This window comes from Beauveria bassiana (assembly GCF_000280675.1).
Source record: "Beauveria bassiana ARSEF 2860 unplaced genomic scaffold BBA_S00027, whole genome shotgun sequence".
NCBI lineage: Eukaryota > Fungi > Ascomycota > Sordariomycetes > Hypocreales > Cordycipitaceae > Beauveria > Beauveria bassiana.
In genome coordinates, this window is record NW_007930862.1 from 7,416 (window position 1) to 35,003 (window position 27,588).

General features: G+C 52.7%; 7 protein-coding genes across 7 annotated transcripts; 3 read left to right on the top strand and 4 right to left on the bottom strand.

The window, feature by feature from the left end:
* Positions 1-209: 209 nt before the first annotated feature.
* BBA_07677 (phosphotransferase family protein) lies at positions 210-1,773 on the top strand (the record flags this gene model as incomplete). The annotated part of the gene is made up of 2 exons (XM_008602774.1): positions 210-641; positions 697-1,773. 2 exons carry the CDS (start codon positions 210-212, stop codon positions 1,771-1,773), a joined length of 1,509 nt encoding a protein of 502 aa, XP_008600996.1.
* Positions 1,774-3,700: 1,927 nt separating this feature from the next.
* BBA_07678 (arginine deiminase type-4) lies at positions 3,701-5,195 on the bottom strand (the record flags this gene model as incomplete). Its single annotated transcript, XM_008602775.1, has 2 exons — positions 3,701-3,973; positions 5,094-5,195. The coding sequence occupies 2 exons, from the start codon at positions 5,193-5,195 to the stop codon at positions 3,701-3,703; spliced, it is 375 nt and encodes a 124-aa protein (XP_008600997.1).
* Positions 5,196-5,486: 291 nt separating this feature from the next.
* BBA_07679 (uncharacterized protein) lies at positions 5,487-6,167 on the bottom strand (the record flags this gene model as incomplete). The annotated part of the gene is made up of 3 exons (XM_008602776.1): positions 5,487-5,801; positions 5,864-5,966; positions 6,016-6,167. 3 exons carry the CDS (start codon positions 6,165-6,167, stop codon positions 5,487-5,489), a joined length of 570 nt encoding a protein of 189 aa, XP_008600998.1.
* Positions 6,168-8,062: 1,895 nt separating this feature from the next.
* Positions 8,063-9,898, top strand: BBA_07680 (phosphoglycerate mutase; the record flags this gene model as incomplete). The annotated part of the gene is made up of 4 exons (XM_008602777.1): positions 8,063-8,247; positions 9,140-9,406; positions 9,534-9,761; positions 9,829-9,898. The coding sequence occupies 4 exons, from the start codon at positions 8,063-8,065 to the stop codon at positions 9,896-9,898; spliced, it is 750 nt and encodes a 249-aa protein (XP_008600999.1).
* Positions 9,899-10,025: 127 nt separating this feature from the next.
* Positions 10,026-11,045, bottom strand: BBA_07681 (methyltransferase domain-containing protein; the record flags this gene model as incomplete). Its single annotated transcript, XM_008602778.1, has 4 exons — positions 10,026-10,469; positions 10,542-10,628; positions 10,697-10,841; positions 11,008-11,045. The coding sequence occupies 4 exons, from the start codon at positions 11,043-11,045 to the stop codon at positions 10,026-10,028; spliced, it is 714 nt and encodes a 237-aa protein (XP_008601000.1).
* A 5,253-nt stretch (positions 11,046-16,298) lies between these two features.
* BBA_07682 (uncharacterized protein) lies at positions 16,299-16,544 on the bottom strand (the record flags this gene model as incomplete). Its single annotated transcript, XM_008602779.1, has 2 exons — positions 16,299-16,387; positions 16,460-16,544. The coding sequence occupies 2 exons, from the start codon at positions 16,542-16,544 to the stop codon at positions 16,299-16,301; spliced, it is 174 nt and encodes a 57-aa protein (XP_008601001.1).
* A 4,862-nt stretch (positions 16,545-21,406) lies between these two features.
* On the top strand, positions 21,407-22,764 carry BBA_07683 (C6 zinc finger domain-containing protein; the record flags this gene model as incomplete). The annotated part of the gene is made up of 2 exons (XM_008602780.1): positions 21,407-21,982; positions 22,036-22,764. 2 exons carry the CDS (start codon positions 21,407-21,409, stop codon positions 22,762-22,764), a joined length of 1,305 nt encoding a protein of 434 aa, XP_008601002.1.
* Between the last annotated feature and the right edge of the window lie 4,824 nt (positions 22,765-27,588).

Below are 27,588 nucleotides of genomic sequence, written 5' to 3' on the forward strand. Positions count from 1 at the left end.
TCTGCCATTGGGAGCAACGCGATTGGCCAGGCCTAGGTGTCCACCTGTCAGGCAGAGCCGCAGAGGTTGAGGGATGTTGTATTGTGGAAGTGGGTGCCCGCTAAGGCTAGGGGACCAGGGGACCACCATGGAATGACCCACACAAAAGTCAGGAGAAAGATCAGTGGCATTTTCCAACTCGAACGCTGTTGCTCTTCCTGCTGGCCACGATGACTCCAGTACTTGGGATCCAGACGTTTGAAGAAGCCAAAAACAAGGATTTTAACTGTTTGGAGCGCCATGAAAATGTATTGTCCAATCAAGGGTTTCTGTCAAAGCTATGGGGCTATCGCGATGTTCTTGCCGGTATCCCGAAGCATCACCTCGGGTTGGAGGAAGAGGCAAGCTGTCGCGTTTTTGCCCCAAGTGAGTGGATGAGCGGAAGCTTCAATATCTGCATTCCCATTGAGGTCAAGTCGCGCAGCTTCAGTGGTCAAGTCATCGTCCGGTGTCCATTGCCATCGAAGCTTGCGGAATCTCGATATCCCGGAACCGTTGATGAGAAGATGAGCACAGAGATAGCATCATATGTGTTCATGCAGAAGGAATGCCCTGGAATTCGCATACCACGCCTTCACGGGTTTGCTTTTGGCAACGTACAGGTAGATTTGACCATCAAATACTCCCATACCATGGCTGCTAACGGACCAAACGCAGTGCACTCACCAACAACACTTGTCCCTCTACCGCCGAATTATCCACAGTTCTGAGCAGTGGATCCGTAGGATTCTTCGGCTCGATCCCCTTTCACAATACGCTCCGCATAAGAGCGCAATAGCTGTTCCGACACAATACCTCCTACTCGAATATATCCGACCTGAAACAGGGAGAGTGCTCTCCGAAAGCTGGGAAGAACACAACCATGATCCTGCTCATCGTCGAGCACTGTTTCGCGGTATAGCTCATACTATCCTGAGCCTCGCTAAAGTCCCACAGCCACGCATTGGGTCTTTCCACTTCAACGACAATTGTACGATAGCCCTGAAGAATCGACCGCTTCTTACCGCCGAGATCATACTCGAGAGCGAGGGCATCCCAAGGTCTATAGAACCGGGGCAGACGTATGACTGTACCGAGCCATTTGTTTCCGATCTAATTTCGCTCCATGATAATCGTCTTCGGTACGATCGGAGCGCAGCGGATGATGAAGTTGACTGCCGCAGCCAGATGGCTATAAGGGCACTATTGAGGACAATCTCACATCACTTTACCCAACATGAATACCGCCGTGGCCCATTCCTCTTACAATTTACGGATTTCCACCAAAGCAACGTGATTGTGGACGAAGATTGGAATATTCAGTGTCTTATTGATTTAGAATGGCTGTGTGCTCTGCCCGTGGAGTCATTGCGTGTTCCGTACTGGCTTACAGGACGTGGCATCGACGAGCTGATAGGCGATCACTTGACGGAATATGAGGCTCTCAGACGGGAGTTCATGGTTGTCTTTGAGGAGGAATTATCCGGCGTGAGGCTCGCGTGGCCACTGACGCGGATCATGCAGGAATCGTGGGACTCCAAGGCTGTCTGGTTTTGGTCTTGCCTATTTTTCGTGAATGCTGCTTTCTTCTTGATAACAGACCACCTGTGCCCAAAATATACATCGCGTCTATCGGAAGCAGTCGAGGAAATGCTGTCTAGTCTCTGGAGCGACGACACGGCTGGATTCATTGAAAAGAAGGTTCGCGACTATGCTACCTATTCGAGCGAGCTCAGTCGATTTTATGCGCAATGATATAGGCAAAATGACGCTTTGCTCGCTCGCAGGTGACAGCGATCTGCGCCGTCTCGACAACACCGCTGTAATCAGCCGAGGAATAGTCGGCCTTGTCTGCCATGGTTGCCAGCCGGTGCGTTTTAAAAGGTAGGCGTTCATCTATTGAGAGAGGACTGCTCACCGGAAGAGACTACTTAAATCGGCGGGTTTGCGTGGACTGTCTAGAGAAATTTAACAGTGCCGCGCTTTATGAGGCTTCTTTCGACCCCGCACGCGTGAACTAGGCAGCAATGCCGTCAGGCTGGCTGTGGCCGTGTGACTGGGTCAGTCACTATCATTGACAATTTGCTGAAGCGTTAGTAGCCGAGCAATTCCAGACCCAGGGATAATCAGTCATCAGTGCTCTAGCTAAGTAGTCTTTTTTTGATGTGCATCCCCCGCAACGCCATACACAAAGAAGACTCACTTTTCTGGAGAGTTTAGGCTGGCGTATCGCTGCTACTAGTAGATCTCTCGGCATTGCTGCTGCCGGACAAGTTCGAGTTCAATGACTAGAAGCAGGCCTCAACACCATGCACGTGGACTTGTCAGCGTGTACGCACCTGTAGCTGCGTCTCGCCGTTGTGCGGGTTGACTGTGATGCAAAATGTCTTTATGTCGGCTCGGCATTACGCTTGTGATCCTGGTCCTGTCCACTTGAAGCCGGATCGAGGCATGCTGTTGGTAAGTGAAGAGGCCAAATACAGGACAATGTCGGCATTGCCGCCCAAGGAGTTCTTGGCGCCGTAAGATCGCACATACGGTGCAAAGTCGGATTTCTCGCGTCGCGCCGACGCAGCTTCAGTTATCATTTTCGGACATCTCATCAGTTCCACCGCAATACATTAACCGGATCAATGAGTAACCTGCCGACTAAATTCAGACAGCTGCAGGGCGAACACCATCCATAATGTATCGTTCTACATGGGATAAAGTATTCTACTTTGCAGGATAGATTTTTTTTTTCTCTTTTTTTGTCTTTTTTCTTTCTTTTCTTTTTTTTTTTTTTTTTTTTTTTTTTTGCGGCGCGGGTAACGTATCTGTAAATAAATCAGTACAACAACTATAATCACCACAATAATAGCTACAAAGATCCCCAAACAGATCCACTTTCTCCTTTACGCTTTGTGAAAGCCCGACTTAACTTACTAGTACTGCTAAATAGTTTACCTTAGGTGACGGTCGACATAGCTAACACAAGGTCTATTCTTAGGGGTATTAGCCTCGGGCTTGGACTTGACGGTGCTGACACGCTGGCTGAGCTTATGATACCAGGCTATAGTTTCAGAGGATAAGGCAAAATGTATCTTTATGATAACTAAAGGTTAAAGAGTAAAATTAAATCCTTATTTTTGAATAATCTTCTAGATAGTTATAGTCAATAATATAAGTAAAAATATTAATTAACTTAGTTATCTTAATTATTAAATTATTTCTATACTTTAATATAACTATTAGAGCTTTTATAGTAATATCTATAAAGTCTTTTTAAGGAGTATTATTAGCTATTATACTTAAAGAAGGAGTAAATCATTAGAGAATAGGGGGTACCTCGTAATATAGCTATATAACTACCTAACCAAGCCCCCTAGTCTAACCCATACTAGACGGGACTTTTGAAAGCGACCTCCGTACTACACAACGGTTTAGCAACATCTCAAAGGCTTCCACGAGGCATATCCGCGGTACTCGTGCTCAAGAGTTTAGGCACGTAACAAAGCATAACTTGACTAGATACAAAATATATATTGGCAGCTAGCAGTATACAACAAGAACAAAGAGAAGCCCGTATCAAGCCAACTTTTTACAACAATCCGCGCAGACACCAGCCAACCAATGTCCCCCGTATATTCTCTCATCTATCTAACCATCTAGCCCCGAGACGGGGAAAAACAAGACCAGACACCTACCACCACTTCTGGGAAGCGTCACGGGCAACATTGGTAGCGCAGTGAACCTCGCCCGCGTGGGCGTGGTGGTCAAACCAATCATCAATATACGTAATATTGAAGCCATACTTGGCGTACTCCTTATTCGCCGCCGCCGCAAGGATATCCGCTCCGTCAACAACCGGCCCCCACGGGTTCGGCGCCAAGTACTGGCCATTGTTGAATACGACGCCATTAATGACGGCCGGGTGATAGGCAACGAGCTTGTCCTCTATATAATCTGTTATAATCTATCATAAAAGTATATAACTTTTACGACCTTAGGTAACCCCTTAGTCGGCCACAAATACCTTTTCTGATAGGGGCGTCTGGTGTTAGTAAAAAGAGCTATTTCCTTCCTATTTTCTAGTAACTCAGTCACTCTCAGAATACTGGTGACTTACTTGCTTAGGTACTAGCTGCTGTACGGCTGCTGTACTGGCTGTACGGCTTCTGTACAGGGGATAGACGGTACTTTGTACTGTGGCCCGCCGTGGCCCACCGTGGCCAGCCCTGTGGGTTCTTCTTCGATATATCTTACAGTGGCTGAGTCACTTTTTAAAAAAAAGTCAAGATCAGGGCATAAACAGGGGTCCATAAAGAAACAAAGCGTACCAACCCGTTGATATGAACTGTGGCATAAATGTTTAATCGTCCATAGTCAAGCAATACATAGTACCCGTCGTGCTCTATCATAACCTAGCTCAATTCAAACCACTATAAAATACAAGATACGATGCGTCCAAGGGCGAAAATAAATCCTCAACACGACTTGCAACAGGCACTTGGCACGACTTAGAAAGCGCTATACTCCTTGACAGCTTTCCACGGGTAGAGACTTAGAACGAAGCATGTCAAGGGTTCTACGTAAGCCTATAACACAACATTAAAGTAACATTCAAAGTTTTTACAATTCCGGGTCCCGTTCCGTCAAGCCGGGGCTAGGTGTGGGATAAAGTAGATGAATGCGGGGCAGTCGCGGGATACTTGCATGATGCTAGAGTAAGCAATTGATTCAGCAGACGTTCTTTATAATAGGGGGACACTAGAATGGACAGTTCCCGACGTTAAATCAGGCTAAGATGATGCCATCGTTTTAACGATCCTTGACCATGGATAAATTACGTTAAGTGAAGTTCCACCGGACCAGTTTCCGCCGACAAATAGGTGTTAAAGGGGGTTGGGAGTAAGCAGGACGAACTGGACGTGATTTGCGCCTGGCCACGGGATTTGTGAGTTGTCCTCTCCAACTCTTCCCATAAAAATCAACCAGAGTTCAGTTGCAGAAGCTAATAATACCTTGACCGTACAGGACATCGTCACCGGCGGCATCACGCAGGTCGCTCTTGCCGACGACCAAAGTCGACGTACATGGGCGGCAGCATCCCGGGCAAGGGTGTACGAGCCGGTCTGCTTCGTCCGGCGGCACCGACGTCTACGCAAAGGAGATTTCACGAAGGCGCTGGAGGACATGGAGGGCGGGTTTGACGTGGGTCAAGGACAAAGTCATCAAGAGCATGTTGTGAGCAGCACTGTGGGATGTATTGACAAAGATGCTTCATCAGGGCAAAGATGGATAACATTGTACCAGAGAATGCATCACATCGTCTCGTCATCGATTCCTACGCAGAGCCGCCCTTGGAATCATGAAACTCCTTGAACTAGGCCTTGACAAACGCCACCTGCTGATCATGCATGTCCACAATCTTGCTTGGGCGGGGTACCCCGGCTTGTACTGGTTCGCCCGGCACATCGTCCTCGTCTCTAATGGTGCGTCGCCGGGTCGATCAGGATAAACGGCTGCTCCGTTCGTGCTCTGGCGGCCCGCGTTCTCGCCGATCCGGGTGCGGCGTCGCGGCGCGCCACGGGATCCTGCTTGCCGTCAATCACGGCCACGCGCGCGCGGGTAGGAAAAGTTGACGACCACCCAGCTTTTTGATCGAAGTCCACGTCGGCCTGGCTGGACACGCCAAAGGCCCCGACGGCACCCGGTAGCCACGCCCGTCGAGCGCGAAACGGCGAGTGACAGGATGCCCGCGGGTGCCGGCCGGGACGCCGGATCCGGAGATGAAGAAGCCCCTATCTCTTTTACACCAGTCCGTCGGGGGAGGCAAAAGCAAGAGCGGGCATTCACAACTTACTGGGGTGCATGTTTGGTAGTACCAGCTGCTGCCGTCGCTCAGCTGCGCACTCCGTCGGCTCCATCCGAGTCTCTTGCTGTCGCTTCGGGTTGGAGGAGCCGCCCTGAAGGCCGACATAGTTGAGCAGCGTCGTCGCACTGTCCCTGTTTTACCCCGCGTCCTGCACCAGCTGCTCCGCCGTCCCCCCGGCTGGTCTCCAGTCCCGAATACGCCAGCGTCCCGCGGTCAGGTCCTGGTCCTCCAGCCCGGGGAACCGCGCGTGCTGCGCAAAGAAGGCGGCGTCGGCGACGGCCTGCTCCGTCATGAAGGAATCAATAGTTGGCGCCGGACAGGTCCGGCACGGGGGGAAGCTGCTGCCGTAGTAGCGGTGCTCCAGGACGAGCAGCAGGCCCGAGGTGGAAGCGGGCGAGGAGCGCGCCGACGGCTGTTGGTCAGCAGCGGCTTGTGGTACTCGGCGGTGACCTCGCCGCCGGCGATGACGATGACGGGGCCGCCAGGCTTGTTAGTGGGAGGACTCGAGAAAAGTACCGCAGTGGGAAGGAAGTCGTCCGAGTGAGGCTCATATTGGCTCTCGTTGTGGAAGTGGTCCACGGGCACGGAGAACGTTCAGTTCCTGGACGCCCACCGGACAAGGCTGTCTGGCTGTATTTGGTTCCGAGACTTTCCTGGGAGGCTTGGAGCCCCGTTTGGCCTGATGGTAGTGGCGGACTCGGCGATGGCTAGGACGATGCTAGCTAGCCAAGCCTGAAACTCCACATGATCGCGATATAGGCGGTTGCGAGAGACCCAAGTAGCCATAGTGCACAGCTGACAGAGATGTACATCTAGGACAATGAGGGATATTCCCTTCGGTTTATATAGCCTCTCACCACTCTGATGATGCAATACCAGAGTCGTGGCCAGAGCGGCCTTGCTGTCCTAGTTGCCTACTTAGGAAGGAGTCATGATGGTTCGCGACGTATCAGTAACAGCGGCTCTGAGAGGGCGGCATTTGGCTGGATCAAGATTGACGTCTATATTATCTCCTGACCTGTTCTTATGTCTTGTTGCGCTGTCATTCAATATCTTGTCTGCTGTTGTGAGCTGCACGAGGATGGCTTGGCCGGAACCAGCCTGTGATTCCAACATGCTCATAAATTTTGTACAACTGTCTGTTCCCTTCCCCCCCGCCTTTTTTTTTCCTTTTTTTCCACAACCAGTCAAAAATCATTGAAATCGCCAGCATACGTCGAAGGTATATCCACCACGCCGTTGGATGAAAACTGTTCGCCGCTTTTCCCTGCCCCCCCCCCCCCCCCTCCCAGGACTCTCTACCTTCTTTATCCGCTATTTCACCCTATTGTATATACATAAAGAGTTGATAAAACACTAGCTTTTTATTGAATAGCTAACTGGTAGTACTGATAATTCTTTGTTGGAATTATCGGGTCAAGTCTGCACTTATCTGAGTCCTCTCTGATCGAAGAAAATTTTAGAAAGCGGCAAATCAGTCCTTGTCCACAACGTGGCCACCGACCCATCAATGAGCTAACAGACTTGGCCCGGCCTATTTTAACAATTCGAGCAAAAAACAGCGTGGGGCCAATCTATCAATCTTTGTAAGTCTTGTTCATTTCTTAGTAAAGACTTGGATTCGGGCAGCCATGTATCCACGGCCGGCAGCTCCGGAGGCTCTAGCGCCGGCATAGCCTCCGACATGTGGGTGCCAGCGCGTCCAACAAAAGCCGGCATGTGGATGCAGCCCGTTAAAAAAATATATATATATATGAAAAAAAAAAAGTTGGTTCTTGCTCTTGCTTGCCATTTAGATTCCCCGCTCATTTTTTTTTTTTTTTTGGTAATATAATTATGGAGGCCGATTGAACGGGGATCTGATGTCATTCCGACCTAACCGGGAACCCCAGAATATCGCTCAGAAAAAAAGCTTCCATCTCCCCTATATTCCCCCCCCCCCCTCTTTACAACCCACCCGACATTGTTACCAGACCGAGCATAATTACCTTTATACCCCAAATTCTTTACTTATTCAACACGATTCAGTCTTGATCGTCTTCCCCGTCGTTGCCGAAACGAGAGAAGAAAGGGAAAGCAAAAAAGCAAAGAGGTTTTCAGCAATCCCCCCCTCGCGCCTTCTCTTTCCCCGCAACAGCAACTCTCAGCGCCAAAAAAAAAAAAAAAGAAAAGAAAGCACACAACAACATGCCTTCGACGACGCCCAAAGTCTTCATCATCCGCCACGGCGAGACTGAATGGTCGCTTAGCGGAAAGCATACGGGACGCACCGATATCCCGCTCACAGCCAACGGAGAGAAGCGCGTACTGGCGACGGGCAAGGCCATGATCGGGCCGGACCGCCTGATTGTGCCCGGCCAGCTCGACCACATGTGAGTTTGCATCCCCCCCTCCCCCCTCCCCCCCCCCCCGGCTTGACGTTGAAGAATGAAATGCTTCTTCCTTTTCTCTTCTTTCGTCTTCTCTTGTCACACACACACACACACACTCCCTCCCTTGGAGAAAACAGGCCCATGTTCCCGTAACATCTGATTTCTATCCCGTTGTGCAACCCCGGGATGGAAGGGGAGGGGCGTGTGTCAATTTTTATTATCCTGGACTTGCCCCGTGCGGCCATCTCAACCCCAAACTTCTGACTCGTCTTTCTTTCTTTTCTTTCGTGTGTCTCTTTTTATTTCAGACCCCCCCTGGGCGGCGCATCAGAGACACGGCATAGGCCCGTCCCCTCTTCCCGGGTGGGCTTTGAGACATGCAGGGCGCGCCACGGGGCAATGTGACAAGCGATAATATTCCCCGTCATTGGACCAGATCGTTTCTTTTTTTTTTTTTTTTTTTTTTTTTTGTTTGTGAACAGAATGCGTTGCTTGCAGCTGCAGTGGAACATGCTTTGCTTTTCCATTCTTCCTTCTCCGCCGCCTTTCCTGCGGTGTAGTGCCTTCGTCCGGCTTTGTTTCCGCATCCGAGACACGTGTCGGACATTTTTTGCATGCAGCCCATTCCTTTTCTCGCGAATGCCAGATGTCACTTTGAAACCTTTGTCTAAAAGGTCCCGTCTTCCCTATCTTCTCTTTACCTCGCGTGGTGTTCCATCTAGTCGAGCACACACTATCGTTAGTGCTGCGTGCGAGTGCACCGTACACCCCTCTTGTTTTTCTTTTCTTTTTTTTTTCCGCCATGTTTTGTATCTTCTGTTGCTCATTTTTTCCGCCTCTCAATCCTGAAACAATGACAAGATCAATCGAGACAAGGCTGACCTCTTCACAGCTACGTGTCGCCCCGCAAGCGTGCCCAGCGCACCTTTGAGCTGCTCAACCTCGGCCTGCCAGACGGTGCACTCCCCTGGAAGCCCCACGGCGCCCACCCGTGCGAGGGCATTCGGTGCGCGGCTGCGGTGCAGGTCGTCGATGACATCCGGGAGTGGGACTATGGCGACTACGAGGGCATCACGACCCCCGATATTCGCAGGATACGCGCCGAGCAGGGCATCGAGGGTCGCTGGGATATTTGGCACGATGGTTGCCCAGGCGGCGAGTAAGTCTTTTCTTTTTCTTTCTTTAGGTTTTCTTTTCTTTTTCGACTTTCTTTTTCCGGGTTTCTTTCTGCAGTTTCAATCCCCCCCCCCCGGCCGTACCCACGCTGACCATGTTCCGCCGATAAGGAGCCCACAGGACGTGACGCAGAGATTGGATGAGCTGATTCGCGAGATACGCGAAAAGTATCACGCTCCGGTCCTGGACGGCACGCACCCGAATCCCGCGGCCACGGGCAACGTGCTCATCGTCGCGCATGGCCATATCCTACGCGCTCTGGCGCTCCGCTGGGCCGGTCGCCCGCTGGATGCCGGTCCGACATTTTTGCTCGAGGCGGGCGGCGTCGGCACACTGAGGTAAGAGAGCACGCCAAATAACGCCCGGCATGGAAAGGTGACTCGGTCCGCTAACAACTCAATGTAGCTACGAGCATCACAGTCTCGATGAGCCCGCCATTCTGCTGGGCGGTGCTTTTGTTGTTGGCGATGACTAGATGCATGTAGAAACTTGGAACGCAATATCAACGACATCATATAGTCCGCAACCAATCATTGTTGACCACTACCAGTCTATGCCATGACCATGCAGCATGGCCGAAAACACCTACTTTTTGTGCTGACTCACATGTGACCTTCAGCAGTCTTTGTACCTCTGGCAAGGAACAGCCGGCGACGCATTGTCTGTCCCTGCACCGGCTTATCCTCAATCTCAATAACCGTATTCAGCTCCTTGTACCTAAAGTCCCCCGCCGCGCCCGCCGCCTTAAACAACTTGCGGATCCTTTCCTCGTCGAAGCCGAGGTGGTGAACGCCCCGCTCGGCGAGGAGGCCGCCGTGGTGCGGCTCCGCGCCGTGCGGCAAAAAATCGAGCACAAACAGCGATCCGCCAGCCGCCAGCCGCCCGGCCAGCCGCGCCGCAGCCAGCGTCGTGTCCTCAAAGTGGTGGAAGCCCATGCCTACGCCCGCCACGTCGAAGCCGTGGAACAGCTGGCCGTCGAGGCTCGCCGACGGGGGCGTGCTGAGCAGGTCGCCGAGGTACGCCCTGCGCTTATCCTCGGGCACCTTCTATGAGCATAGGTATTTGTTAGCAGAGATCATCGTCATGGGGGACGGCGGGGTAACGTGTTGCATGCGTACCGCGCTGACGGCCTTGGCGTTGTACGCGCCAACCATGTTTTCGGTAATGTCGACACCGACTGCTTGGCCGATGGCATCAGAGAGACTCTGTTGGTTCGCGATAGTCAAAATCGGTGTTCAGCGGACATGGCAAGGTAGTTTGGGGTTGAACAAACGATGGAAATAAAGCCTGTGCCGCAGGCATAGTCGAGTAGCCTGCCACCTTTCTTGATACCGATAAAGTCGGTGTGAGCACGAAGTTCAATCTTCAGCGCATCCAAGCATTTGGAAAATAGCTGATCGTAGTCGGCGGCGATCTTACTTAACACGAGGTCCTGTCAGCGGTTTGCAAGGCACGCGTTCTAGGGTAAGATGCTGGGCCACGACACGTCCACGTTGCTTGATGAATCTGGACATGGCTTGGGAGCGGCGAAGCTTTGGGACATTTCACAAGAGTCTCCATCATGGACATGTGTCCTTGACTTACTTGAAGTAGTTTGTGTTCGCTTCTGTAGAGGTAGACATGTTCTGTGTGACGAAATCTCCGAGCGGGTATCGCGACTGTCCAAATTTCGGCAAGAGATATAAATACGTCTTGGGGCTTTAGCAAGCATACAAGTGACACAAGTTCTATGCCTAGCGCCAATATCAATTTTGCAATCGTCTGTTTCTGGCTGCTGCAAGTCTGCGATTGTTGTATTAGCAGGCTCTCCCGCGCCGATCCCTAGCGCTGTATATATCCTTGCGTGGAGACTTTTGTCGGAGACTTTATTAGTGGGATCCAAGCCAAAACTCTCCGCAACAGCCGATCGAGCATCGATATGCTAAACTTCGACAGTTGGCTATTTAGTGAAAAGTGTCCGAAGTACAGTGACATGCGCATGACTGATTGTCCAACCTGCTCAACAGACACGAGGCAAACTCGACAGCTATCCGGGTCCCGTGAGGGAGGATGACGTGCGCTTTGAGCAAATCATAATAGTGCTGCTATCCCATGCAACCCGCGGAATCAAGTATCCCGGAGCCCAGCACCAAAAGCGCAGATCAGAGAAAACCATGTGTGAAACAAGAGGTAGTATGTAGGTAGGAGTCAGGCTGGAAGTGCCGTGATTCACGCCCAAGTTTATTGGGTTTGAACAAAAAGAAGCAGTGCGGGTGTTGCCTTCTTTGACCAGGACTTATCGTCGGAAACCTTGAGACAAAGCAGACCTCTACAGGTGCCATTTTCAATGAGTTCACGGTGTCTATTACTTGCACACCTCGGCTGCGCCCGAGCATCCCGCATCGGGAATCGTACTGCTCGAATTTCGCGCGGCCCGGTGCCCTCAGGGTTGGCGGCTGATCATGCGATGACAGCCTTCCAGAAGGGCGCGAGTCTGTACCACGCTTAGAATTCAGAGCTGGCATTCAATGCCTAGATGAAGCGGGATCTACCAATAATAACAAAGGGAGAACAAAGTTACCCGTTTATTGGGTCCCGGGAGGCGGAAAAGCATTCCTGGCGAGGGTGTCTCCAATATTAGCCTGCGGGAGCTTCCATGAGGCGCTCCCTCGGTTTTTTGATGCATCGGGCAGCTAATATTGGACAGTGGGCGCAAACTCCACCAGCGGGTGCAAGTGCCGACGGGGGTGGCCGGAAAGCAACGGGGCACGCATTGCCTCAAGGCGGGCATGCCCAACGGCGCGTGTCGGGCCGCCATTATCAGTTTCAAGGTATATCCGATGAATGCAGGGCGACTGGTGCAACTTCGCATAGTCGACGGGGCAGGGTTGTTATCGAGGTGGTTGGCTGGTCGTGAAAGTGGCTGAACCAGCCAACGCATCATCATGCCAATTTTCTTCACCCATTAGGCACCAGTTTGACACGGGTTCCACAAGATGTGCGCTTTGCAGGTCAGCCTGCATGCATGCGCGGTCCCGTGCCATTCACTCCGCCTTTCCCATATGGCACAAAGAGATCCTAGCCTTGTTCAAGTGGCTGGCTGGGGAGCAAAAGCATTCCTGCGTCAAGGCGGATATTCATATCCGTTCTCCTATAAGTGGCCGGGGTCTGCAAGCAGGCATGGCCTGTTGCTCGACAACTTGGCAACCTTGTCAACTCGTCACCAAATCGTAGACAGAGACCGGGGCTGGAATGACACTATCCGGTAAAAGTCACAGGGGGACATGACCGCCTCGAAAGGACAGGGTTCTGAGCTATAACAGGGGCCTGTCGCAGGGAGGGTCGAGACATGATTCCCTTCCAAGCGGCGCTGTTCCAAGGCCGTGTCGCCTGGATGTCTCGTGCTGTTCGCCATGCGACGCAACGACCTGGCAGCGGCAAACGACTGAGAAGACAGCTTTCATTCGAGGAGAGCACCTAAGTTGGTTAGGTGCACAATTGACAGGGCTGGTAGCAGTGGAATTGGGTTCTTCCCCACCGGACGAGAGCGGGACGTCTCATCCCATTGCACCTCCTCTCAAGGTTGTACCAGTAACTAGCGCAGCAGCTAACAGTTGGGTTTGCTCTGCAGGTAAGGCTCCGGACAGGGGCCTCACAAAGCTACCAGTAATTCATGGATGAATGGATCTAGCGTAGTTGGCGTGGCTGGCTGGCAGCTACCTGGATCACCCGTCGAGAACCTGGTAAAGGCCGCCGCTTTTGCCTGGTTTGCGCGCTTGAAACCAGCCGACCAGTGAGAGAGACCGACTCGCGATGCAAGACTTCCCAGCGAATTCCTGTCACGGCAGCAAGACGCAGAGTCCGTCAGTTAGCCAGATGTACTCCGGAGACTGCCGCAAATAAGAACAAAGGCCGGAGTACAGGTAGTCGGCAATCGGAGGGGAAGGACGGCCTGTGTGGGCGGACCGCAGTCCGTAGCGCATGCCATGCAGGGATAGAGATTATTGGGCAAAGGAGAGGATACGGCGGCACCCAAGAACGGGCTGCCCTAAAACCGTAAGATTGCGGCCAAGAGGGGGGGGAACTGGGCTGCAAGATTGTCAGTTTAATGACCATGGCTAAGGGGGGCGTGTACATTAAATGTCGAGACGAACTAGGATGACAAGTTTGTTGCAATGCTCAATGCTCGGTCCTGCCGTCTGTGCTCTGTCGAAAGAAGAGACCGGCAATGAGGCCGGTAAGATTGTGAGTACCGGGAATGACCGAAACGATGAGCAAACCTATGAAACAAGCGTTTGCGCGATGGACCGTGATGACGATGATAGTAATGGGGAAGAATAGAGTTCCTTTGGCTGACAGGCAAACACGCCAAGGGGACCCTCCCATGGATGGGAGAGACACAGAATGGCACGACTGGTAGAGACGGAGGGGGCAAATTATGGGGCATTCCCGCTGGGCGGCTGCATGCTGCCGATATGCATCATCTCGCCCGCATGAGAAATTCATCACGTGAGGAGGAGACGACGTGACCAGACCCATTTTTAAGAAAAGGAGTTAGGATTAAATTAAAATGAACGAATAGAAGCAGAAGAAAATGCCAACAGGGGCCAGCGCCAGATGGCTGCCATATCATCAAATCATAGGTATTAGGCGGACCGGGCCATGCGCCGTTTTAAGGTGGGGGAATAGGGAGACATTAACATGACAGTGCCAGGAAAGAGCCCCGGGTGTGTATTTAGCACGGTACGTCATATACGCACGACCCGTCATGGTAATGAGTGAATACCCAGTATTGAGCACAAGTTGCTTTTCTCGTGCTGAGCCGTCGCGTCCGAAGCCTTGACTCCATGTTACCAATGTAACTCTGCGAAAATGCGGCAAAATCCGCCCTCACATCTCAGTTCTTGTTGGGTCGCACTGCTCCCCGCCACACCACCTGTAGCCACAAATTACACCACGACAATGGCAACTGGCCGCCTCTTTCCCGGGGAACAAAGACTCAGAAATTCAAAGACGGCTGTTCAAAAATAGTCATGGAATCTTGCCGGGTCGTCCGACTCTGCAACTCCAATCATCACCACCATCCCTTGCTGATATGCAGTATACCCATAGCACATGATGCATCGCTGCCTTGCAGTCTTGTCTCGGCAGTTGCCATTGCAGCCCAATTATGCAAGCAAAGGCGACATGAAATGCATGTCGGCCAAAGTTCTATTATGCTTGAAAACCTCTCCGTTCCCCGGCCCTTCTCTTCGCCATTACCTTTTCTCTCTTGTTTCTGGCCGCGTCTCGTCCGCAGCGCCCCCGTTGACAGTGAACCCCCTGTGGCTTGCTTAGGTATTTTACTTAGGAGTGGCTGAAGTACCCCGCTGTAGCTTCGCTTCGACCCCGGCCGCCCCCAGGCAAGGGCCCAATGCCGCAGCTGCTGGCATAACAGCTTTTAAAGAAAACGGTGTAATAGGATACTGACAGATTCTCGACGAGCTACTCTCTAGCTGCAGGTCTCTCTCTCAGAGAAGCACAGACTTGATTGCGACAGACAGACAGAGACATTACTTACAATGCTACAAACATGCCACCACACCACCTGTCTGGGGTTGACCCACTGTGCACCGTCGCCAGCTAAGACACGAATCGCATAGAAAACGGCTGGTGCATGATGATTCAGATACTTTGTCCTAAATTGTGATAGAGTTGCCTGTCACACTCAGACACTCTAGCTGTAGCTATCACCAGTCATGGCTCGCCCAAAATTACCTCTGTATCCTCAACCAAGCAATGCCTGCCATAAAAGCGCTGATTCGTCATTGGCTTTCCATGAGACAATTGCCCCTGCTCGCAGTGTTCAAAGCTTTTGGACAATAGTGCCCATCATCAAGAGCATGTTTCGAGTAGTCTCTGGTTACCTTACCCTCTTCAACACGGCCATTTGTAGCCCGTTTTTGCTTCTTCGCGACTCACCATCTATTTACACGATGTTCCAATTGTGATGCGTTGCACCCTGCTAGTCTCACGCCTGGCATTGCCATGACATCCACTAAAAACCAGGACAGGCGCCTGCAGCCAAAATGCTAGCGCTCATGCAACCGATAGGTGACCTGCAGGCTGGCTGATGTTCCTCTTCAGCACCAGCTGGCCCTTCACCATGCCCTGCCAATTGCCAATCAGAGCAATAAAAATCAGCAGCTGGTCCTTGCTAGTTGCGAGTGACTGTATCTTGGACACGATCCACCGAACGCGGCGCTGACTTCCTCTTTCGCCTAGCAATCTATTAAAAACTCGAGGTGAAGCTTCCGTCGTATCGCTCGATAATTTTTACCGGTGTGCAGACAGATTGTGTATCATGCGGCCAATCTGGATCTTGCACCGGGGCAGAAGACCATTTAGTGCGCAGTCTGATGTCTTGATTGATGAAATGCGAAGATTTAGTGGTCGCCAGATGCATGCAGCGACTGAACCACCGCTGGGGCAAAAGAAACTCGAAAAGTCGCCCCCAGGCAAGCCCGTCCAGCTATGGTGCCTTAATATCACTGGCCCGTCCTGGTGCAGGGAATTGGGCGGCGCTGGCCATGGCTCGGCCCGACCAGTCTGGGGGCAGGCATGTCGGCTCGAGAACAAACACGCTGCTGGAGTTGGGCTCCGCCATGCGCCAGCATGATTGATTGCCTCGTGGCCAGTGATTGCTCGCAACTTGTTTCTTTTTTTATGTGTCCAATGACGCTGGGGCAGGGCCACGAGGGCTTGTTTACTGCCGAAGACCGATTCGAGGGGCGTCGTAAAATTCTTCAACTGACATGACCTTTGAGCCGGCGAAAATTGGGCCTGGAAAGGATAGTCGACGAGCCTGTCATCGCTGGAATCATGCTTCTCCTTGAGGTCATTGGCTCGAGCACCCGTCACGAGAGCCCCTCTGACCGCACTTCCAGCTGCGGCTGGCGTCCAAGGATACGCAGCTTCGACTGTCCGGAGAGCCACTGTGCCAATGCTTGTGGAGTTGGCAGCCCCTCAGTAGCGTAGCAGAGGGGGCACCACATGGCAAGCAGCCCCTGCTACGCACTGTAATTGGTGGCCACAATAGCCAGGTTCCTGGGAATGGCGACAGTTTGGTGCGTTTCCAGACCCTCGGGTGGCACTATGGCCATTAGTGCCCTCCACAGGGCAACCTCCTTACGATTCGGTAGACGTGACGTCGCCGCCAGTGGGAAGCCCAGGAGCCATTCTCGCCGCCTTATGTGTGCGTGTAACGGCCCACCGCCACCGGAATGGTACGAAGTGCTGAAATGCTGAAAATGGTATTTGCGACGCGGATTCGCCAATGAAAGGATGTAATGACACTTTGAGATATGTACACCCCTTGGACGGACTGCGTCTTTTGAAAAGTTTTGCACGATTTGCTCGTCCAGGTCCCCATCCCGTCGAACCCGATCCACTGGCGTTTGGTCCAAAACACCTAGGCTGCTAGGCTGGCCGGAGTTTGGAAGTGATTGGTGAGCTAAAATTGAATCGAAATGTTTTGCTTCGATGAACCAGGCACGACCCAAAGGAGGGGCTCGGGTAGCGCGCTGGTTTGCAGAATCTATAGCCCCCAGTGTATACTTATTATTAGCATCCGCTTCTAGAAGACTTGCCGTGCTGCGATATCCGATGTAATAACTTATCGAGGAGCACTGGGATTCTTTCGCCGCAGGATGTCGCGTGAAACAGAAAATGGTTGAGATGGAGAAGTTCGTGTAGGTTGCATTCGGTGTTTATCCCGGGAGAAGAATCTGCCAGCCGCCAGCTGCCAACCAGGTACCTACCCGCGCAGTGCACGTAAACTATACTTCTTCATGTCTGATGCTCTGCCATCCTCTGCAACAGCTACGCATCGCTTTTTGCAAAGCGCACTCGATCAAGTTTTTCTAACAGGTTCAACGCGGTAGGACGATTATTCCATATCCCAACGACTGGTGGATTGGTCCTTGGCAACTATGAAGCTAAACATCATTGTGTGTGATCCCGACGCTTCTATGCAAGCACAAACGGCCAGCATACAGTGAAGGTTTTTAAGAACAAACAAAAGTTCGAAAACCATGGTTTGAATGCTTACTTCTTTTGAATAGGCGTCAGGAGCAAAATCACACGCAATTGCGCTGTATTTCGGCGACATCTAATCACACACTGCCCATTGACCGGTTGACGACTCAGCCGTTACCAAAGGTCAAGACCATGCGGCTCTTTTCAAGCCCACAAGCTAGTTTCCTCATGTGGAATTCTGTTGGACTTGCATGGGTCGGTCGGCATCTGTGCAACGCCATCTGCGCAGCCAGTGGATGCTATTCACGCCATACTTGCAAGGATAGGATACGACTGGCTACGAGGCTAGCTAGCTAGCAGTAGGGAGCATGCCGAGTCGGTCTTTTGGCTAATTTTTAGAAGGTCTACCCAGTAATTGGGCTGAAGATACATACCCTGATTTCCCTCCCTGTCTCCCGCGTCTGGCGGCTGTCAGCCCTGTCAGCACTGCTCCCCAGCAAAGCCTGGAGATGGCAAAGCGCCAAACGATTGATACAGCGCAGCCAGGCGCCGTGTTGGGGTTCATTCCATGTGGTACAAGCCATTATTTTATATTATCGATTCAGGCCACACGTTACACAAGATCTGCGACTGATCCTGGTACGAGACAGGTCAAGTGTCAAGATCATCATTTTCAATGGATACGGACGATGACCACCAAGAGCAGCAGCAAGATACGAAGTAGCCACCTATTCATATGAACGAGCGAGAGAAAACATCATTCATAACCTCGGGGGCGGCTCGCGCCGACGTCGAGCATACCCTGCTGTTAGTTGCGGGAACCAGCGGCGCGAACCGTCAGCGGGCCCCCCAAAAAGCTACAGGCTTCCCTGTTCGATGCACAGCTGTGCAGGGGTGGATTACTAAGTATCCCGTAGTGAGTTACTTGGCTGGTGTCCGTCCCAGCGCACGAGTCCTGGCAGAATCCGAAAGCCTGCCAAGCAAAATCACCGGAGAAGCAGAAGCTGAGCTGCCCAGACTATTCGCTGCAACCAAAGAGTGCTGATAGCTATCGAGATACGGGCATCCCCGCCGCCTTTGGGCCCTAATTTGTGACGCAAACAGTTATACATCTTGCGGCCCGATCATTGTCATTTCAACTTTCAGCCACCACGGATTACCTAGGCATCGACGTCATATTCCACGAGGACAAAATGACTCGCGTTTCAGCATCTACGGCCAAAGAGTCTGCTCCGCTACTTGAGACGGTCGTTGCGCCTGTTTGTGGTCTATTTCGGTAGCGACCAAGCAACTAAGCCTCGGGCTAACAAGGCAGCCAAACCATGGCCATGGCAGGGAAAGCCTCGAGATTGTCCGAACCCAATTGAACACGGTCTCGACGACAAGGGCGGCGCTTTGTTCAATAATCAATTGCTCAAATATTGAGCAACGTATATCAGAGCTGCTAACGCCGCGGCTGGTCCCTGGTGAGGTATCGTCTCAGGTATACAAAAAGAAGCCTGCACATGCGTTCTAGGACTGGGGCAAGCGCCAATGGTGGAGAAGGAAGCACACAGCTCGTGCATGCTGCGGCCGCCTCTGCGACCTGCAGGCCGCTCCGGGAACGGGCGCCGCGCGGGACCAAGGGCAGTTCTAGCGTGCGACCTCCTGACCGGACTTGCTGCACTCCCCTGCACGCCACCACTACACGCCCCCTACCAAAACGTTCATGTTGCGTCACGGCTTGTTGTCTCCTCCCTGTGAGAGCTGGAGTGGGAGTGGGAGGCGCACCAGGCCAGTGGAGGGTGCGGGCTCTGGCTGGGCGGTGGCTCGGCTAGCAGATGGTGTGAGAAGCAGCCCTTATGCAGCCTGCGGGAGGGGAGACGGAAGGGGCCTGCTCTTGTCGCGGAGCCTGCCATTGCCGTTATTGTTGTCGTACTGTGCTTGTGTACCAATGTGCCAGTCGCATGGGCCAGCCAACAAGTCTGGTGCGCGACAAGGGCACACACCAGCAATGGCCAAGCAAATAGGCCCAGTTTGCCCTGCGTCCCTTTACTACGTTGACACCCCTCACCGTATTACTGGAACGTATTGCAGCACGCTTTGCTCCTTTGCCCTTGTTCTACTCCCTGTCGCTCGTTGAGAGGGCCGCTGCAAGGCTTGCACACATTCTGCAGCACGTAACCTGCTGTTCCTTCTGGCTTTCGGCCTGAGCATTGGGCATCAGACACCTCGTCATCTGGACATTTTCTCTCCTCTCCACCAAACCCGCCATCCTGACCATCGCTTACTTGAACAGTGAACAGTCCTGTCCCTTGAAGCAACGGGTTTGCGGCTGGTATCTGGACTGCACTCTTTTCACATCGTTCCCGGAAGCCGTTGTGCGTCATTGGCGATTATCTTGACATCCCTGCTGTACCACGGTGACACCGCTTGCGGTGCCAAACTCTAACAACCCATCTCTCAGAAGTGAACCGCCACATGCGTAACCGTCACCCGTTTGCGCAGCAACAAGCGGCGTCATCATAACGGCATTGTCGTCGCGTCGCCCTTGTCTATGGGTCGCATTCTTACGGCATACTCTTGATAAGCCCATCCGCGGTTGCGACAGCTGTACCAATACCAACACAGCCAGATCTCAATCTTCGGGTATTCTAACGGTACGGTACGTATTTTTCATCCATAGCCAACGACCACCAGCTTGAATCGCTAGGGTATTCGCCAAGTGGCCGTTTCCTCCAGCCCGGCGCAAAGGATCAATTTGTGGCGATTGCGACTCGAGGCACATGACTTGAGCGATGGCAAGGCTCTCACTGTCGCTGGGAGCAAACTGTCGCCATTGGGGGCATCACAACAGATTGTCACGCACCGCTGTGTTACCCAATTCTCGCTCCGCCCCGAGCCTGAATCCTCTGCAGCCTGGTCAGTCGGCTGCTCCTGTCATTGCCATCTTACCGCGTGGCCGCCCAAGTCGGCGGCTTTGGCGACTTGTCGGCAGCTGGCTAGCAATCGGTAGACACTAGATCTCGGCCGTGGCGGCGCAGAATTGGTTCAAGCCTGGGGCAGCTGTGCCGTGTCAGAAGAGCGGAAAGTCTAACTGAGTGAGTCGCAGGCGCAAGCGGTCCCATCCCACCCCTCGGTACATTGCGCAGCTAGTCAGTGGGCAATCAATTGGACGACTTAGCAGCTGTCGCCCACGATCTTGCTTCTGTTGGCTAGGAACGAGCGACGTAAAGGGTCACCAGTCAGGCCACGACCCGTATTTCGCCTTTGGGGCGGATTCTTAGCGACACCCACAGTAACCAGAACCAGCTTGCGCACCTCGACTAGTTCTGTGTCTACCTACCCAGGGCGGTCCCTACCTTTATTAGCAGCTTTTGCTTGAGGCCAAGTGCTGGGAGCGGCAAGACACCGGTCCATCCGCCCGCTTCTGCATTCCCGCTCAGATGGTCTCTGCCCTCTCCCGCTAACGTACATACATACGGCCCACCACTTGAAGTTCACACGCCCCCCCTCCCCACCACCATTGCCATTTACTTCCACCGCCAGCCGGCCTTTTGCGCTTCTTCTTCCTGCGACAACCCTCTTTTACGCATCCGTCAAGGGCCTCGCGCGCATCCCGTCCGAGTCCTGCTGGTTGTCACCTCGATTTCTCGAAACAGCTATCTGCGGGCTCTGTTCTTGACGCCCTGGCTTGAAGTCGTCAACATCTAGCCGTACTCTTTACCACCGCCACTCCCTGACACGCCACCGATTTGCTCACGAAGCCGCATTCGACTCTAGGTGCAACGGCACGACGCACCTCGCTCAAGATTTTACTTCTGCAACAAGTCACTACTCATCGGCGCGTAGACTTTACTCTCACCTGGTCACCATCACGTACTTCACTTGCTCATCAAATGCGATTTTGACCATCTATCTCGCCAAGCCGCCTCGCATTCTCGCCAATTCAATCTACTAGCAGCGGCTGTATTCCAGCCCCGAGTGTCCATTATAGGACAGACATAGCATGGCCGACGACCGTCATCGTCGAGAGTATCCTCAGCATATCCGTCCAGAGGATCATTCGCAATCTTCTCCTCACTCTCGCTCCTCCATCGAAGAAGCTCGACTCGGAGCCGAACCACGAGGCATCATGGCAGCCTCAGTTACCTTGCCCTCCATTCAAGACCCCCATGGAGGGAGCTATCCTGGACAGCCTCCGCCTAGCCGTGGCTACCCCCCCGATGCACGATATGCCTCGCCCAATGGCGGAAATGGGTATCCTCCTCCTGGACAATCCGGTCACCCGCCAGGTTTTCTGCCTCCTCTGCAACCTGGATCTGATCACCGCGCCCAAGCGTATCCGCCAGAGCATCGCAGCAGCTACTATGATGACAGACGCCACCCTCAGTACAGTGACTATCCTTCCGATTACTATTACCGCCAGCAAGGCCCACCTCCGAACGGCTACCCTCGTGATTATCGCGGCCCTCCGCCTGGCTCGTACCCTCCGGACTTTGGCCAAGGGGGTGGCCCCCAGATGGCGCAAGCAGCACCGCGACAGCGAACGTCTATCGCTTGCAGATACTGTCGAAAGCGCAAGGTGTGTAACTTCCCTTAAGTATCTCCTAGACAATAAGGACTAACGGGCAGCAGATTCGCTGCAGTGGCTACCAGAGCGCCCCCGGAGGCAAGTGCCAGAATTGCGCCAGGATGAACCAGGAATGCATTTTCCAACCTGTTTCTTCTTCGAGCTCTACAGCATTTGTCCCGCTCTCTGCAGTGCAAGGTGGTGTTCCTCCTGGAACACAGCTTTTTGGCGCATATGGCCAGCCTCTGGCTCCCAACTCGGTTCCGGGCGGGCACCATTATCCTCCTCATCATGGAGGGCCACCCCCACCTGGAGGAGCGTACTATGGTCAGCCTGGACAATCACCGACCGAACCCTACGCGCCGTACGGTGGAGATCCCCGCGAGGATCCGGCCGTGGCTGCCGGAAAGCGATCGAGAGATGCGATGGATCGCGATGAAGAATGGCGAAGACAGGCGCCTCGAGGCGCCCACGAGGATGACCCGCGCAGGCGATCCCCCGCTGAATTTTCCAGCAAGAGCAGCCCTGGCGGCGGCAGCTACCCTTATTCCGCTGTTCGGCACAGCCCACATGCTGCCGCTGCATCTGCTGCTCGTTCGCCTGGTGGACAGAACGGTTCCAGTGGCGCGTCGACCCCCGTTCGCCAGCCTGGCGTGCCTGCCACACAGGGCCAGCAAGCACCTACATCCAAGATGAGCTTAAGCAACCTGCTGGACAAGAACGACATTGACAAGGGCATGATTGATCGCCTAAACCGCCCAAGGGACGGGGCTGGTCCCCCACCCCGCGATTAACGCAGCCCTCCCACTGATATCTGGATGTCGTTGGGACACATTGGACAGCTTCGAATGACTGCGCAAATCATATTCGTAATCCACCGCTTGCTGCTGGCAGCGCAATTGGCACCGAGCCATGCGATGGATGGAGTTTTGTCGTCGGTCGACACAGTGGCTAGCGCCCAGGCAACACAAAGCCAACCAACACGGCAATAACAGAAAAACAAAACACAGGAACGGCGCAAATCTAGACGGAATCCCAAGTTTGGCAACAAACGCTCAGTCAGCATCTGTTTATGTTTTTGGCATCTTTCACATTTGTTTGTCACTTTTTCTCGATTTTCGCTCTCGGCTGCGCAGAATTTATTGTTTGTCCCTTGGTCTTTTTTTTTTGCTCATGGTCCAATTTGAGCAATTATTTGCTCGATACGACTGACGACGGCAATGTTTTTCAACGGCTCGTCTCTTTATTTCTCTTTCTTAACTATACGTACGAAGATGGATACGCCTCACGGCACATATCGGTTGGCTGGTTTTCTGATTTCCCTCGATGTCTATATCCCTGTTGTAACTGTTATATTTACCAGAAAATTTAGCGTGCCTCACGTTTTGTGTGCAGTTGGCTGTCGGAAGCGCCCTCTGGCGCTTTTGTCTAGGTCACTCCAACAGGGCTCGCAGATTGCATTGCAGGTGGGCCACTTGGCTCACTGGTTCTATGTAATTTATTAGCAATACAGGCCACTAATGTTTTAAAAATGCCTCTTTTTTTTGTTGTGACACTACTCTATTTGAAAAGTTGTCCATTCGTTGACCCTTGCACAAGAGGGGCTACCTGGTAAACCTGGATGACCAACCAAGGTTAGTGCCACCTTCCCACGTTGATTCTGCTATTCAGTTCTACGTTACTTGGCTCGGATTCAGTGGGCTATATTTTTTCCTCTTTAAACAGCTGCGGCGGACGTGGTTTGCTCGGCTGAACAGTCGAGTCGCTCGAGGACTGCGACTCTGACAAGTGTCCAGCTCTGCGGCTATTTCATCCACCCTTCGTTGATACGGCAGATGCGAACTTGACTAACCGATATGCCCCGCACAATAAAGAAAAGGACCTGATTGTTTCTTGTCATGGGCGGTGAGGGTACACTGCTCGGGAGGTGCCCTGACGACTTGTATCGAATCAGAAGGCAGAATCAGGGTCCGAGCAGAAGCAACCATCTCACGGGCGGGCGAAGGCAGCGGTTCTAGCTCATTAGCGGAGACTAGAGGCACAGTGGGGGATGTATGAGCAGGAAGGGTGGCGTGCTGCTGTGATGCAGAGCAGGCAGACAAAGCAGCAGAGCCAGCCGTGGCGAGGGTGGGTGTGTTTCTTGCCCCTCTCTGCCACAGAGGAGACGAGGAGACTCTCAAGGCTCGGGGGACACGGAGAGGGACTTGCCACCAGTTCCGAGACGCTTTTGACTATGACCCCATGGGAAAGCCAAGCGGTTGACATGACTTGGGCCTCCCACACAGCTGGTCGAGCGCTCTTGTCTGGCTCGGGATTAGCCCGAGGAATGGGATCTCGCAATCCATTCTCCGCAGACAATGAAAAAACGACGCGGGCGGGGATGATGCATGTGCAACGGGGTGAGGGCAGGGTGTTGGGAGGGTTGGAGGGGCACTTGAACCAAGGGGGGGGGGGGGAGGGGGGAAACGGAGGGATGTTGGGAAACATGGAAGCAGGCAGCCAAGCCGTCTACCGGTAGGACGGGACGCCATTCGACGACAGACAGGTTATACTTTTCTCCTAGCGGGCAGTAAGGGCCGCCGGCTGCATGGCGGCCCTTCCTCGACGGCTTGTGGGCACGGCGCCGGTGTGCGAGGATTGGCGGGGGTACCTACATTAGGGTCATTCGGACGAAGCCCCCCGAACAATGGTTGATCCAGGCATAAGGACGGAAACACTGGGTCACAGGGAGAGACGGGAGGCTCGGCCAGCGTATAAACCCGCAACTCTGGAGGATGCGATACTTGTCAGGGCTGACTTGGGTGAGGAACACGAGTTGGTTTCAGGAAATGGCACCAGCTCTGGACCAAAACCGGCCGGTTAGCCTTGGAATCTGGCTACCTGTGGGCTAACTAGAGGGGAGCTATATCTCTTGCGATTTAACGAGAGGGCAGGGATTCTGCAAAAAGGGCTACCAGTATATTGGCAAGTTGTGCAGAGGTGACCGGAAACAGCCAGAGAGGGGCCGTTGAGGAAGTGGGCTTGGCAAAGTTGTGGTGAGGCAGCTCCGATACGAACAGAAAACAGGCCAATAAGTCGGGAAAGAGGAGAAAAGAGGATACAATAAAGAAAAAAAAGACTGTCATTGACGCAAATCTTTCTGCAAGTTTGCAGTTCTCTATAGGCAGGCATCGACAACTGGGGTAACGATGGGTTGGGTCTCCGCTCTGTACATGCGAGAGCCCGCGCCTGTTCTCAAGGATACGCGCGCAGAGTAACAATTGTCACGTTACTTGATCTCTGGAATTAGCTTTTTTTTTGGAGGGGCAAACAAACTATTCCAGCTGAAAAAAAGACGGCGTTGTGTTGCGAGTAATTCATGTTGGTCCTTTTTTTTTCTTGGCCGGATTAGGACAAGATGTCTTTGCAGTTTGAGTTGGACGAACCATCATCAACTGCATGGTGGGCACACACGGCCAAGGAAGCTCCACAGAAGAAACAATAGAAGAAACGCACAAGAAAAAAGGAAAGCAGGTGGAAATACTGTCAAAGTCTTGGAAATCTTGGTTGGAGAGTGGGCAGGATTCTTTCCCAATTTTTCTGGGCGCCGGGCGGACGGCCCCCAAAAGCGGCATGCACAATCGACTAACTACAAGAGCAAAGTGATGGCGAGGAAGGCACTGGGGTCAGCTGAGCGAGAGTAGAAACGAAACTCAAGTTGCCCTTTTTTTAAATAGTTAAGAGGCGGCAGAGTTTGCAGCTGACAGACAGCCAACACAAACGTGAACTGGAGCCCATATTGTGGGGGAGGGGGGGTGGTGGTGTAAGAAAAGACATGGGAAGAAAAAAACAGAAAAAGAAAGGGAAAAAAAGTAAACCTGATGGAAACTCTCGGCCAACTAAAAAACTGGTCACTTGGCGATGATGGAAGGGGGGGAGAAAAGCGACAGGAAACGGTGGTGCATTAGTGTCAGGCCCGTGTTGAATCGCCCATCGACATCGGGGACGGGGGGCTGCCACGTCCACGCCAGAAGAAGGAAAAAAAAAAGTATATAGACGGAGATTTTTGGGAAAGAAGGGAAATGGTATAGATGGCTGGCTCTCTGCTCTCGTTGCCCGCCGCCGTAAGAAGCCAGTTGTCGCCCTGGGGCAGGTAACAAGAAAGGTTTCGCGGCGCAAAGCCGACCGACCGAGAAAGAATGGTGTTGCGGCTTGGAAAGGGCAAAGCACAAAGAAAAACGTGGTGGTGACGTGGTCACTGACGCAGACAAGGCTGAGACATTTCTGGCAGGATTGAGGAATAGTTTCAAGACTCCCCGAATTCGAATCATGTTCTTTGGTTTTGATGTGACATACCATAACCTCCTCGACTGAGTGTTTGTCATTGGGCATGGCTACTGTAACTAGGCACATCTTGAAAGTAGACTTATGAATGCGGCTGGCTGGCTTAACGTGAAAACAGCAAGCCATCATGTGACAGCCAATACAAGACGTTCAGTTGTTTCTTATACCACGGTGTGTGTGTACAACGAGTTGAGAGGAGTGGCGGTGGTGGCGCTTTCTATTCTTTCTTTGTTGCTTGTTTCGTTGGAAGACAGTTTGACAAGGCCAGACCGCCATTATTATGGATCATGGACAGTTAGTTAGGCAACAGCGCCAGCTTGATGGGAGTGCTTGAGGGGTTGAGCTGCCTTGAGGTGGCGACGCTATCTCGATCAGGCAGGCCATCTTGTCTTTGAGCGACGCGGGCACGCTGTGTGTTGGGGGAATGCAATGGGAAAGGGTAAAACTAAAAAAAGGAGATGGCAATAGTTTGACCAAGTGGCTGTGTCTGGCTGTCTCTCTGCCTTTGAGTTTCTATTTAGTCTACCCGAGTATAAGTCGCACATTCACATCTGAGACAGTGCCGCTTACACGCTGAATGGCGCAACCCTTTTGCCGCTACAAAGCGAACAAGAACAATGCAAAAATTTCTTCTCCCGTCTCACTCGACATTAATCAATATTCGAATGTCATTCACTACTAAACAAAGGCTCCGCAGTTCGTCTTATAGCCGCCAAGATGTAACGATACACAGGTAAAGTAACGCCTTTTGGGGGATTGATACGACGGATGAAGCGATATTACACGCACACCTATTCCCACAAACGACCGCAAAAAGAGGCTCCCCCGTCAGCGTCAGCGTCACCGCACTGGGCGGGCACGGTCACGGGAAATCCTCTTTAGGGAGCGGCACGTCACCGAGGGTGAGGGCCGCTTGCCCCCGTTCCCTCGTGGGAAGAACTGGAGCTTCTTTGGTTTTACTTCGGGCTGCGCGAGAAGGGGGGGAGGGGAAGGGGGGACAGCCGGCCGGCCGCAGCAGCAGCAAAGTTTGACGCCATCAGTGGCACCTTCTTCGGGGGGGGGCAAACGAAGAAGAAGGAGAGGAAGGGGAGGAGATGGGAGGGGGTTCAACTAACCGTAAAAGCCTTTGAATCAATGGAAAGAGAAAGACGAGGGGCGTGTGTAAAGTGAGAGAATCGGGGTCCAAGGACTGTATCGTGACCTGGCTGAATTGGGGAACAGTGGCAAGACGTTGTTCGGTCAAGGTCCTGGTGTGTGTGTGTGTGTGTGTGTGTGTGTGTGTGTGTGTCGTCGCG